Below are 12,476 nucleotides of genomic sequence, written 5' to 3'. Positions count from 1 at the left end.
AAGCAAACCCAGCAGGCTGCATGTACAGTCAGTACATTCAGCCTAAAACTTTATCACTACATCTAAAATTAATAAATTCTGCCAATGAAAATGAAACTCATCTTTCTAATAACAGCTGGTTTTATTTCCGTTCTCACTTCCCTCCACGCTGTGAAAGTTTCTCTTCCTCTCTTTCTTTACCGGTCTGAACTTGATTTTATCATCTTTCATCTTTCATCATCTGTTCTTTACACATAAGGAACACTTGAGTATCTTTACTGTATCATCTATATCATTATTGTATTCATATTTCTGCCTGCAGTATGTGTGTGTGTGTGCATATTTACACTATCTATTGCTCTACACTATATTTCATTATACATAAGGTTCTCCTTTTCCTTCTCCCTCAGTGTCTTCAGCATCGTCTTCGTCTCCTTCTTTGCCATCTTCCTCAGTGTCGTCTTCTTTGTCGTCGTCTTCTTCAGCGTCATCTTTGTCTTCTTATCATTCTTATTGTTGTCAGTATAATGTTGTACACCAGATTCTTTCAGACTGTGTCTGAGGTCCACTGATCAGTCCTTTGTGTCTCCCTGCACCTTATTTATTTATTTATTTACTTACATTGTCACTGGGCGGACCTTGTGTTTTCTGTATATTCTTTGGGTATTTTTTGTGAATTTTGTCTTTGTATTTATTAAATATACCTTGGCTGCTATGACAATTTAATTTCCTTCCAGGGATTAATAAAGTCATCTATCTATCTTCCTGTCTCTCCGTGGCCTGTCCTCGCCCAGGTCTCCATGGTGGAGAGGAGGATGTATGACTTCTTGTCTTCCTGATTTGTCATCAAAATCTATATTTATTCTGACTTTGTTGTTCTACGCGGATTCTACGCGGATTGTTATTTGTAATTTTAGGTTCTACAAATAAAATTTGACTTGACTCACTGAAAGATAGTGTTGGTGTCCAGGTCGACACACACCACATCGGTGGGGGGGTCATACAGGTCGAAGTAGCTGGAGTGGACGCCCACAATGAACGGCATCGGCGCCAGGAGCACGTCGGCCATCTGCAGCGGACACAGAGGGATGTAGGGACAGAGCCACCGCAGGGGGAAACTCATCTGGACACACAGACAGAGAGAGAGAGAGACATAGACATAGACCTCATTAAATACAGCCAACGTGTGTGTGTGTGTGTGTGTGTGTGTGTGTGTGTGTGAGCCTTACAGAGACGAGTGCCTCGCTGACGGAGGTGAGGACATCGGGGCGGAGTGAGTGCAGCAGCAGTTTGTGTTCGGTGAGGACGGCGAGCAGCAGCGTGCAGGCGTTTTCTGGACCGAGGTTCTGCAGCAGCTTCAGGAAGCTCGCACCACTGTCACACACACACACACACACACACACACACACACACACACACACACACACACACACACACACACACACACACACACACACACACACACACACACACACACAGGACACATTTACTGTGTGTTCAGGCTAATTTGAAAAATTTTCACAGAAACGTGTGAGCCATTATGAAGCCCTGAGAGCTGACATACCATGGTTACTATTTTCTAAAACATCTCTGAAGGTCTTTTCCACCAAATTAGCTCTGGTTCTTGCACTGGTTCTGTTCAAGATCTAAGGGAATCGTTGTAATGGAGGATGTCATCAACAGAGGGCGCTGCACAATGAACAACCACCTGAAGCATGTGACACGCCCACTGTTGTTCCTGAGTTGGTTCCAGTTGGGAAACAACTTTCCAGGTTCTGAACCAGTTTTATTTTGGTAGAAATGCTCAGAACAGTTCAAAGTTAGGTGCTGGTTCCATGTTGGTGGAAGGGGGCCCTCATGTTAGATCCACAGAGGTTCCCAAACTTTTCCATGGTAAGGCCCTCCAACAGCATTAATATACAGTCTCTGTTTTTGAGGTGTCTTTAAAAACACATCGACAAAACTACGGCAGATGTTACAAAAAACTATTTCTGAATTTAATTCTTTAAATTAATTACTGCAATAAAAATAACATTTAAAATTAAATAGCTTTTAGTTGGTTGTCAACAGGTTTTAGTCACCCTTGTCTGCAGTTTTTAAAAGGCAGTTTTCAGCCTTAGATTTGTGATTATTAATTAAAATGTGCCATCAAATGTATCTGAATTTTATTGTCTGATATATAAGCATCTACAGTAACCAAGCCTCGTATGATGATATACAACCAAGCAATTAAACTTTTCCACGGGAAGCCAGTAAGATCATATCATTGCCATGTTGTTAAGAAATTAAATATATGAAGTTTTTGAAGAGGAATCAGTCCTGTAATGATGAATAATCTGGTGTTTCTTACTCTGTGGTGCTGTACTGCATATTGTAGTTTGTGTCTTGTATTGTTTTGTCTGTGTTTTATTCTGTCTCTTGTGTATTTGTTGCTGAGTCTTTTCTATCTTAAAGGCCCAGAGAGGGAGAGACTTTGCAAATTATCTCAGGCTATAAATGCTGTGGTGTGTGACATGGATTTATGTTACACAAATAAACGTTAAATAAATAAATAACCTGCATCGATCTCGTTCACATGGAGACTGAATTACTGTGAACCACTAAGGACAAAATGATGGTTGTGTGTTCGTCCTGCAGCGCTGCAGCAGTGAATTTACCTGAGTGGGAGTGGAGAAGAGACCGGCTGGCAGAGCAGCAGGTTGTCATACGGAGAGAGCTGCAAGATACACTCCATGTTAGTCGCAATACACACACACAAACACACGCACATGATTTTTTTGGCTTTTAAATTATTGAGACATAATATATTTTACAACATTGTTTTTGCCATCGATCCTTCAGTTATGAGAAGATTTTACTCACAAACTTTCTTTATTCCTGGAAGATGAATATAAATGAAACAAATGAGGGGGGGGCACCACGAGCTGACAGACAGATTATATAAACCACTTATCAGTTAGTGAAAGAGAAGTAAACTCAAATGTCTGTCATCTGGAAAATCTACTGGGGGATCTTTATAGGGAGATTAAGCTCAGCACTGTTTTTCTAGTCATAAATCTGTAATAAAATGGGATTTCTTTCAGCACCTAGTCAAAATTTTATTGTTTAAAGTGTATAGGATCTTAGAAACCAATGAAGTTAATGATGGCCATCTCCATGATGCTTTGCTATGTCTCACAAGTTGTTGCAGACATTTTTGGGTTGATACCATTCTAACCATTTTTGACTCCCTCAGAAATACGACAGTCAGACATCAAGACCTTGAAGAACACCTTAGAAAAAATCATGCTGTGATTTGGGATCAAGATTTCCATAAATAATGTGTTTTTCTGTGATTGGATGACGAGCACATCTGTTCTTTATTGTCAGTATCTGTAGGAAAGCCAATCATCTTCTGAATGTTCTCTAGTCTGTGGTTTCATGAGGCTGAGGTCACTACAGTTCATTTTATACAGTGAGGTCACGGTTTTAAAAATGTTCTCACTAGAATGAAATGCTTACTATGGAGACTAACATCATCATACATGAATAAAACTGGGCTCAGTGACTCCACAAGAGTCTCAGCTTTCCAGTCAGACCCAATTTATAATATTCAAACACTGTTTATGGACCTCAGTGTGCAGAGATATTAAAAAAACAGAAAAGGTTAAAATAACACATTTATGAATTGGTTTTGCTCCAACCTGCATGGGATTTGCATAAAACCTATTGTCTTGAGGCGAGACATCACAGAACCCTTTTAAAAATGGCCGTGCCAAAACTTAACCTAACTTTGAAGCATTATTTAGCTCCCTTCCCAACAAGCGAGTTCGCTGCAGCCTCTGAAAGACAAGACAGTCGGCCGCAGACATGAGAGACTGAGCAGAGTTCAAGAGGTTAAATTTGTAACTGGTAGTTTACACGTCCGCCTTTTCACTTTTAAAACTATGGATTTAACACCTGAGGGAACTGGACATGTGTTTCACTGATGGACGGTGGATCCAGCTGTTATAAAGCTGAAGTTGATGAGTAAAATGTTGTTATAACCGACCTGAACGATGACCAGAATTTGTCTTTGAATCTCAGGATTTTACTCTAATAACATTTTAAAGAAACATGAAAACAGAAAATCCTGACCTTGACACAAACAAACAAAATTAACAACCCAACTGTCTCCTCTGGTGTGATATCATCATCATCATCATCATCATCATCAACATCATCATCATCATCATCATCAACATCATCATCATCATCATCATGATCGTCATCATCATCATCATCATCATCATCATCATCATCATCATCATCATCATCATCATCATCGTCATCATCGTCATTGTCATCATCCACCTGATCCATCAGTGAATTATTTCTTATTGAAAGAATTTTGTCACAATTTTTTCCTGCTAATTGGAAAGGATCAATAAATTGACTGCTTCTGATTGGACACAGTTACCCCGTTCAGGCTGCGACCAGATGAACACATCCTACATCCTGTCGAAAGGAGGAAGTGAAGGGTTAAAACAGAAGCAATAGGATTTAGTGCTGACTTCCTGTGATATTGTTTTTATAAAACTGTAACATCAAATGTAGATTTCTTTTTATTCAGCTATCAGGCAGCTGATTTGACGACGGCTGCACAGTTAATTGCAATATTACTGAAATTCCAGTATGTCCAAGTGCAATATTCAAATTACAGAACCACATTGCACTTTTTTTAAAAAAAGAAAAGTGTGTGAGAATACAGTTTTATAATGAGGTACTGCAGAGCTGCAGAGATGATCTGACTGTAAACATGTTTTTTTTTTTTTGGTTCAGACCTCAATAAATATCAAGTCATCATGATTTTATTTATTTATTTATTTTTCCAGTAAAAATGAAAATTGAAATGATCCATTCCACTAATCGTATCACATATCACACTCAAAGTTTCAGTCAAAATAATCACTATTTTTTTACAACATCATGCAGCCCAACCACAGACTCACATCTGTGGAAAATTATTAGAAACAAAAAGGGGGGAGATTTTTTTTTTATTTTGCATTTGGAGAATAGTCCATACTGAAGAATAAAGTTGGATTAAATACAGTGTCGGGTTCTGCGACACTTTCCTAACATGGTTCAAGTCTTCTCTTCAGGACAGACACCTGAACAGAGTTCCTCAAGGCTCAACCCTCCACCTTCTTTCATTTTCTTCCCTGAGGCCAATTTGTACGACAGATTTGTGGTTTTAGAGAAAACCTTTTTCAGTCAGAGAGAATTTTGTGTGTTTTATTTAGACATTCTATTTTTTTTTTTAAACAAAATAAATAAACACATGAAACACGATGTCCGGGTAGACTTTCAAAATAAAGGCACAGAAATAACTCGTAGAAAAAGATCTAATTTTGGGTTAAAATAAGTACGTTACTTACATATGTTCACATTCATAATGTGAGTAAATTACTTCTGTAAGTATGCAAGGTATTATAACCATACTTATAGCCATCCAAATAAAGTTTATAGATGATTTACAAATAATTTTAATCATTACTAAATACTTAACATCTGATGACCCGACAGGGACCAGACATGACATGTTATTCTTTACCTGAACGAGGATGCGAGGCCGCTGTGGGGAGGGAAACGGGACGTTGTGCATGAAGCTGGAGACGTGTCTGCAGAGAAAGAGAACATAGTAATCAATACCAATGAAATCAAGTATCAATCAGACTTCTGGTCACAACTCAAAAAGGGTCAAATCATGTAAAATAAACGTATGTGATTAATAATTGACAAGAGAAACACTCTAAATATCAAGTCACCCTCTGAAGACTCAAATAAAGACCCTGCTTTCATTAATCCTGCCAAAAATTTCACACAGATTTTAAGAATTCAGTCAAAATGTCTCATTATGCAAAGTTCATATTAAGGTCTTCCTTCATACGAATAAATAAGTCATCAATAAAAGCAGCAGAGAGCTGCAGTGCTGATTTGGTGTAAAAAGAAAATCTGACACCATTGAAACTAAACATAACCACGACTCAAACCGTGCACTGACTTCTCGAGCGGCAGGACGTGGGGTCCGGAGATGGAGTATCTGTAGACGAAGGTGAGGAACTTCTGGAAGACGGTGAAGAAGGGCCAGTGGGAGAGGACACAGATGCTCTTCTTCACCTGCAGGCTGCGGTTGGTGATCGGCCGCCGGTCGACCACGCTGAGGAGCCCGAGCCTCACGCTCTGCCGCTCCGACAGCAGCTCCCTGGGGAACGACTCGTAGAACTGGATGGCTGCTCCGTAAACCTGCAGGGACAGGGAGGTTACCACAGACAGACTGGCGTGGGTCTAAACAGGAATTCTCTGTCCTCACTGTTGTGTGGGTGTGTGTTGTTGCCTCTCTGACCTTGTCTCCGGAGGCGGAGGTGAGGACGAAGGTGGAGAAGACGGGCAGCTGGTACTTTGTGTTTAGAGGCCAGCTCTCCACGGTGACGCCCATCGGCAGACAGAAGACCGGCACCGACTCCGGCAGAGGAAACGTCTCCAGGTCCTCCTCCGGGTACCGGCTGATCAGACCTGCAGCACACAGCAATCAGACAGTTTATACTTGAATTTTAATATGTATAATAACTATATTCTATGCATAGAAATCCCCACCAAAACACAGGATTTTTGTAATAAAGCTAATTTGCCTCTGTTAAGACTGATCAAATCAAACCTTTCACCTAAATTCTTTCTGTTCTTTTCTGTCAGTTCTGTATTTCCTGTAGACGAGGTCAGCAATCAAATAATATTTTAGCTAAAAAGATCTCAATATCAGTTTCAGCATTTACCTTGATGTCACACTTAAAAAAAAACAAAAAACTTTCCCTTTACGTCTGCCAAAGTCCATCATAAAAAGTAACGAGCTTGAGATTTGGTATCATTGCTAAAGACTAAAAGACCAAAATTTTAATAAACCAAACAAATTTATAACTTATCAAATGATCTATTTTATAGAAATGATGAGAAAATAAGAAGGGATATTGTAGTATTTTTCCTCGTGTCTGACTCTGGACTGTAGATTTTTCCTCCCTGGCTGTGGGAGTGTGATGTGCAGCATGCTGACAGATACTCACTGGACTTGTAGACCAGGGCGTTGGCTTTGGCCACAGCTCTCTTGTAGCACACGTACAGAGCTGGACCCCACTGGAGACAAACACAAACACACAACTGTGATGAATCGAACTGCACAGGACACTATATTAAAACAATGTTCATGTATTAAAGCAGATTTTAATAGAATAAAAAGTGTTCTTAATATTTGAATTAGTCATTAAAGGTTGGAGGTGGAGGGAGAACCTGGCATCTATTTGAAACAGGCTAATATTTAATAAAGGTAGGAGAAAAAAAATGATTCTCTTAACAATTTAACATTTCCTGAATCAATTTTTGGATCGCTGAATCGATTTTTACTTATATAAATAACTAGCTCTTAATCTGTCAGCTACAGAAACCTAAAATGGTCAAAACTCACATCTGTGCTTTGTGCAGATTTCAGGGTCTCTATTAATTAAGTAAAATCTTATTTTTCATTTTATTTAGGTAAAGACAGACAGATATACAGTCTCTACAAGTTTATGGTTCAACTTTTTACCATAATTAAAGCAATAAATCATAATATTGAATCACAAGACTTAAGAATCATGATACATATCCAATCAGTACTAAAGCACTGTGACAGTATCAAATGAAGAGATCAGATGTATCGTTTCAGCCCTAATAATTAATTTCTCTTTATTTTTTAGTACAACACACGTTAATCAATATTTCTGCAGATGCACTTCTGCAGTCTTTTGATGACTGAAGTTGGAATTGGAGAATCTATTTTCCACTTCCCTGTTCTTTTTAATTTTATCCATTTTAGTTATTTTATTTTGCTGTTTGTTTCACAAAAAAAGCTTTTCAGAGAAGTAAAATGATTCATTTGCAGGAACTGAGTAAAGGATGGGTACAATAATAACAGAATTCCTGATTTCTCAGAGCCTGAATTTGACGCTCTGCTGTTGTAAAATTAGTGTTGTGAAAACACTGATTATGCTTAATGATTATTATTCCTCACTATCTCAGTCATTAGAACACAGCTACCAATCATTTTAATTTTCCTGCTGTTTTCCCCCCGCTTTCAGTTTTGGTGAATCTTCATTTATCTCACAACAACAAACAACAACAAATCCAAAAGTCAAACGCTGCCGCTACTCACCATGCCCGTGTTGAGGTTCTTGTCGACACGGCAGAAAGTGTGCGGGGCGACTTCTCCTTTGCTGGGCAGCAGCAGGGCGATGTCAGTGACGCCCAGCGTGTGGAGGCCCTGCGAGTCCAGGGCCCGCCGATATGTCAGGAACACTCGGTGAGCCGTCGGGGCGCCGCCGGAGCTCAGGCTGGCCGAGCGGCTGTAGGGCGTCGTCTCGATGACGTACCAGCCCTGCTTCAGCTGCTCCTTCCCCTCATAAAGAACCCTGCAGAGACAGGTGAAACTTCTCAGTCCTGCAAAACAGGAAGTGATGAAGCGTGCAGCGTGTTTGGGTTGTTCTGCTGTGATTGTTCATGTTTTGATGCATTAAGTTCAAAGTGGGAAACATTTTACTGAAGTTTGTCTTGGAAAAATATGAACATCTGTTGTAAGATGTTTTTTTTAGACTGCACTGCACAGATCATTTTAACTGCATCATGAGTTCCTCATGTTTACGAATCCAAACATTCCAATTTTGGTAAAAATACGTAGATTTTTGGGTTAACACCTGTGACGTAGATTTCTGAATGATGATGTTGCTATAGTAAACCTTGAGGTTGAATGAACAGCATGTAAAATATATCCACCTGTCAAAGTTAACTCCAAACAAACAGAGTAACTGCTAACTGCTGCTCACTGTCCTCTCTGCTCCAACTCTCTTCAGCTGCTGTTAGCTCAGTTAGCTGATAGCTAAAGGCCCCAGTGTGACTCGAATCTGAGTTAACTGAGTTTATCAGCTGGTGTTATTTATCACATAGATCACACTATGACAGGTTAATGTAGCAGCGGCGCTGTCATTGAACACATTTTTATAAATATAAAAAAAAGGACTATTGCTACTATTCTTTTTATACACACACATAACACACCCACAACACACACACACTCACTCACACACACACACACGTGTATGTATTGGTAAAATTAATGATCGATTAACCATTTAATCAGACTTACAAAACCTTAAAATTGTTGCATTTCCCAAACAACCCCCCAATCAAAGTTTTATTTCCACAGCAACATGTTCCACGTTCTCTGACAGCGTGCTACCATACAGGGTTCTTCAGCTTGTTTCTTCAGCCATTTTTGGTTCTTGTTTGAAAGTTCACTTGGAACTCTGATCCTGCAGAAACCCCACGAGTGTTCTAACATCCTTCCCATGACACCCTTTATTGTGTTAGCATGCTAAGATTAGCTAATTAGTGATAAAAAGCACACCTGGGGCTGATGGGAAGTCGCACACTAATACAAACAAACAAGTCAGCAGGAGAACAGCAACTCCGAGTGATATCTGACTCATAGAACCTGGGTTCCCCGTCAGAAAAAGTTGTCTGACAGTGAGATAAAGCTTTGAAGATATTTTAAATATTGCATACACTTAAAGTGAAAAAAAAAATGTTTTTGAAGTGACTAAAATACAAACAGTCCGTTGCTTAGCTTCCTACACTGCTGCTCCTGTTGCTTCTCCAAACTGATCAAATCCTTTGTTGACCCTGTAGGATGATCTCAAGAATCAGCCTCTGTTTTGTCAAACTGTTCTGGTTCTCTACCTGTTCACTGCCTGCCAACTACACTCATAGAAAGACCAAAAAAAAAGATGTAATCTGATGTGCAACGTAAGAGGATTTTCCTCATTATCCATCTCTCCCCACTCATTAACACGAGTGTAATCCAGAGTAATTAAACAGTTGAACATGAAAGAAACAATAGAGACGAGTCTGTGTGTGTGTGTGTGTGTGTGTGTGTGTGTGTGTGAGAGAGAGATGGTGATGAAGTCCAGACCACGACACAGTCTGCCCACCACTGCATGACATAATCCTCTGTATTATATAAGCTTAAGCCTTAATATGCATGGCATGAAATAAAAGCACTGGACCTGATTTCTGTCTGAGTGACGCCTTCTGTTCATTTCAAATGAAAACAACAGAATAATTCACAGTCAACACGCAGCTCATGTGTTCATTATTAATGATAAAAACCTGATAATCGTTCAGTGAAACAAACACTCAGAGCTGAAAGACACCGGAGGGAAAATATCCACCATCTGATCAAAGAAATCACAGAAACACCGACTTCATCATTAAACCGACATGTTTCCACCGAGGACAACGTCAAGACATCTACAGGAAAATCACAGAACGGCACTCCACAAAATAAAGTTTTGCCATAATGATTAATTATTTTTCTTGTTTGTTTCACAGCCTGTTTAAAACTTATCAAGAGGTATTTATCCTCTATTTATGATTTTTGATAACCATTGTCTCTTTTCTTTGTAATCTCATGTTTGTGTCTCATCAGATTCATCTGTTTTGTTTTTTTCTGGGTCCTGTGCAGAGCTGCCACAATTAATCAACTATTAAATTATCCAACTATTAAACTATTTTAGTAATCGATTAATTGATTTGAAGCATTTTTCAGGGTTGAACAATAAAGATTGCCCACTTAGTATATATAATTAATTGTTAAAGTAATTTTCATGCAAAAATGCTGTTGTCAGCCTCTGAAATAAAGACATTTAAACATTTTCTTTGTTTATTATCATATTACACTGAATATCTTTGGATTTTAGACTGACGAAGCGAGCCATTTAAAGACATCACCTTGGAAAATGGGATGGACATTTTTTCACTATTCTAGTTATATTTTGCAGACACTGTAATCCTAGACATCACATGACAGTTACCTTCCATTTTTGTTGTTATTTGATGACTGCTAAAAAAAACAAACTGTGCAGGGGCAAGTAAAAAACTGACTTTGGGCAAGTAGATTTCTGACAAGGAACCCTGTTTTTTCATTTAAAAAAATGTCCAGATTCTTTGATATTAGGATCTCAAAAGTGAATATTTTCTGGTTTCTTTCCTCCTTTCTGACAGTAAAGTGAACATATTTGGGTTGTGGACAAAACAAGACATTTTAGGGCTTTGGAAATCATGGATCAACATTATTCACTGTTTTCTGACAACTCAAATTGACAGATTAAACTGTAATGACAATAATCATTAGTTGCAGCCCTCATAATGTGAGTCATGTGATTGCCTCCCATTGGCTGGTTCTTCTCTTGTCACTAGCATTTACTTATTTAGAGTAACCTACATATTTATCATCTACAGTTGAGCAACCAGTCATCTTTCTGTTTTCATGACATCTGCAGCCTGAAGTGAGTTTGCAGCCGGTGAGGGGCAGTTTATTCTTGGAGCATCACATCATCACTGCAACATAAACCAAAGTTTAGACTGTAACGTCACTGACAGATACTGAAGCTCGACGGTCCATAAGTTTAGTCCTGTAGTTTGTGAGCCTGTGAAATGACAGTTTTCTGCTTATTTTACCTTCTGTTAATGTAAAATATACAATTAAACTAACTGGACCTGCATCGATTAGTCAGAAAGTTAATCACAGGGTTTAGTGGGTCAGAAATCTACTTGCAGTTATCAAATAACACCAAAGACTAAAGTAATTGTCCTATTTATTGTGGGGTTGTAATGACTATAAAATCAGAGAGCGTCTCACCCCAGGTCCAGGATGGGCGGTTTGTCTCGTCCTCGGCGGTAGCACAGGTACAGGTGCGGGTTGTTGATGAGGCCAGCACTCAGCTCGGCAGAGTGTCCGCCCAGCGTCCTCTCGATGCAGGTGAAGCCCTCCGGCACTTCCTCCCCGAGCCCCCGGGCGATCACCGCCAAGTCCGTCACCGACTCCACCGCCCGGCCCGACGAGGAGGAGGAGGGCGTCGAGGAGGAGTTGGTGGAGGTCTTGCCATCCTCGTCCAGGGACCTCCAGGGCCCCGCGGGGTCGAGACCTGCCACTACAAAGTAGTCCACCAGCTGGGGACATTTCTCCTCTGTCATGCCGCCTGTCTGCCCTCCACTGCAGAGAGACACAGAGAGTCTGGGTTAATTATCTAAAGGTCATGTGGTGGAGAATTTAAACTTCTCCTGCATTTCTGTTTTCAGAGAGACGGGAATAAAACGTAGGTTTAAAAACCAGGCAGCTTTCAGACAGTCGAGTGATCTGCACCTGCTGCAAGATGTTTACATGTGACCCTGCAGACACACTAAACAATGAAATCTGCTGTTTTAATACCAGATTTTCATTTCCATGTGGAGGAGGAAAAGATACAAATAGTCAATTTCCAAATCAAATTCCTAATTTCATCTTTTGCTTCAAGAAAACATTTTAATTCAGTTTTAAAACTACATAACATGAACAATTCTATTACAGACATATCCAAGTCCATCTCAGACACATTTCCTTCCAGATACAAAGACCA

At 39.6% G+C, this 12,476-nt stretch overlaps 1 protein-coding gene across 2 annotated transcripts in view; it reads right to left on the bottom strand.

Moving 5' to 3' along the window:
• The window catches only part of dennd4b (DENN/MADD domain containing 4B), a 56,557-nt gene that overhangs the window by 18,663 nt on the left and 25,418 nt on the right, over positions 1–12,476 (bottom strand). For both annotated transcript variants that reach the window (XM_084727394.1, XM_084727395.1), the window contains exons 2-10: positions 11,720–12,073; positions 8,180–8,435; positions 7,056–7,125; positions 6,344–6,513; positions 6,002–6,243; positions 5,552–5,618; positions 2,637–2,695; positions 1,209–1,353; positions 927–1,102 (exon numbers count right to left, since the gene is read on the bottom strand). In XM_084727394.1, coding sequence (XP_084583520.1) covers positions 927–1,102; positions 1,209–1,353; positions 2,637–2,695; positions 5,552–5,618; positions 6,002–6,243; positions 6,344–6,513; positions 7,056–7,125; positions 8,180–8,435; positions 11,720–12,054 — 1,520 coding nt within the window. In that variant the 5' untranslated portion in view covers positions 12,055–12,073. The remainder of the gene's footprint in view (positions 1–926; positions 1,103–1,208; positions 1,354–2,636; positions 2,696–5,551; positions 5,619–6,001; positions 6,244–6,343; positions 6,514–7,055; positions 7,126–8,179; positions 8,436–11,719; positions 12,074–12,476) is intronic.

Source organism: Lutjanus erythropterus, chromosome 9 (assembly GCF_056507025.1).
Source record: "Lutjanus erythropterus isolate fLutEry1 chromosome 9, fLutEry1.hap2, whole genome shotgun sequence".
Taxonomy (NCBI): domain Eukaryota; kingdom Metazoa; phylum Chordata; class Actinopteri; order Lutjaniformes; family Lutjanidae; genus Lutjanus; species Lutjanus erythropterus.
Note: the sequence above shows the minus strand (reverse complement) of the source record. Positions and strands in the feature narration are given on the sequence as shown.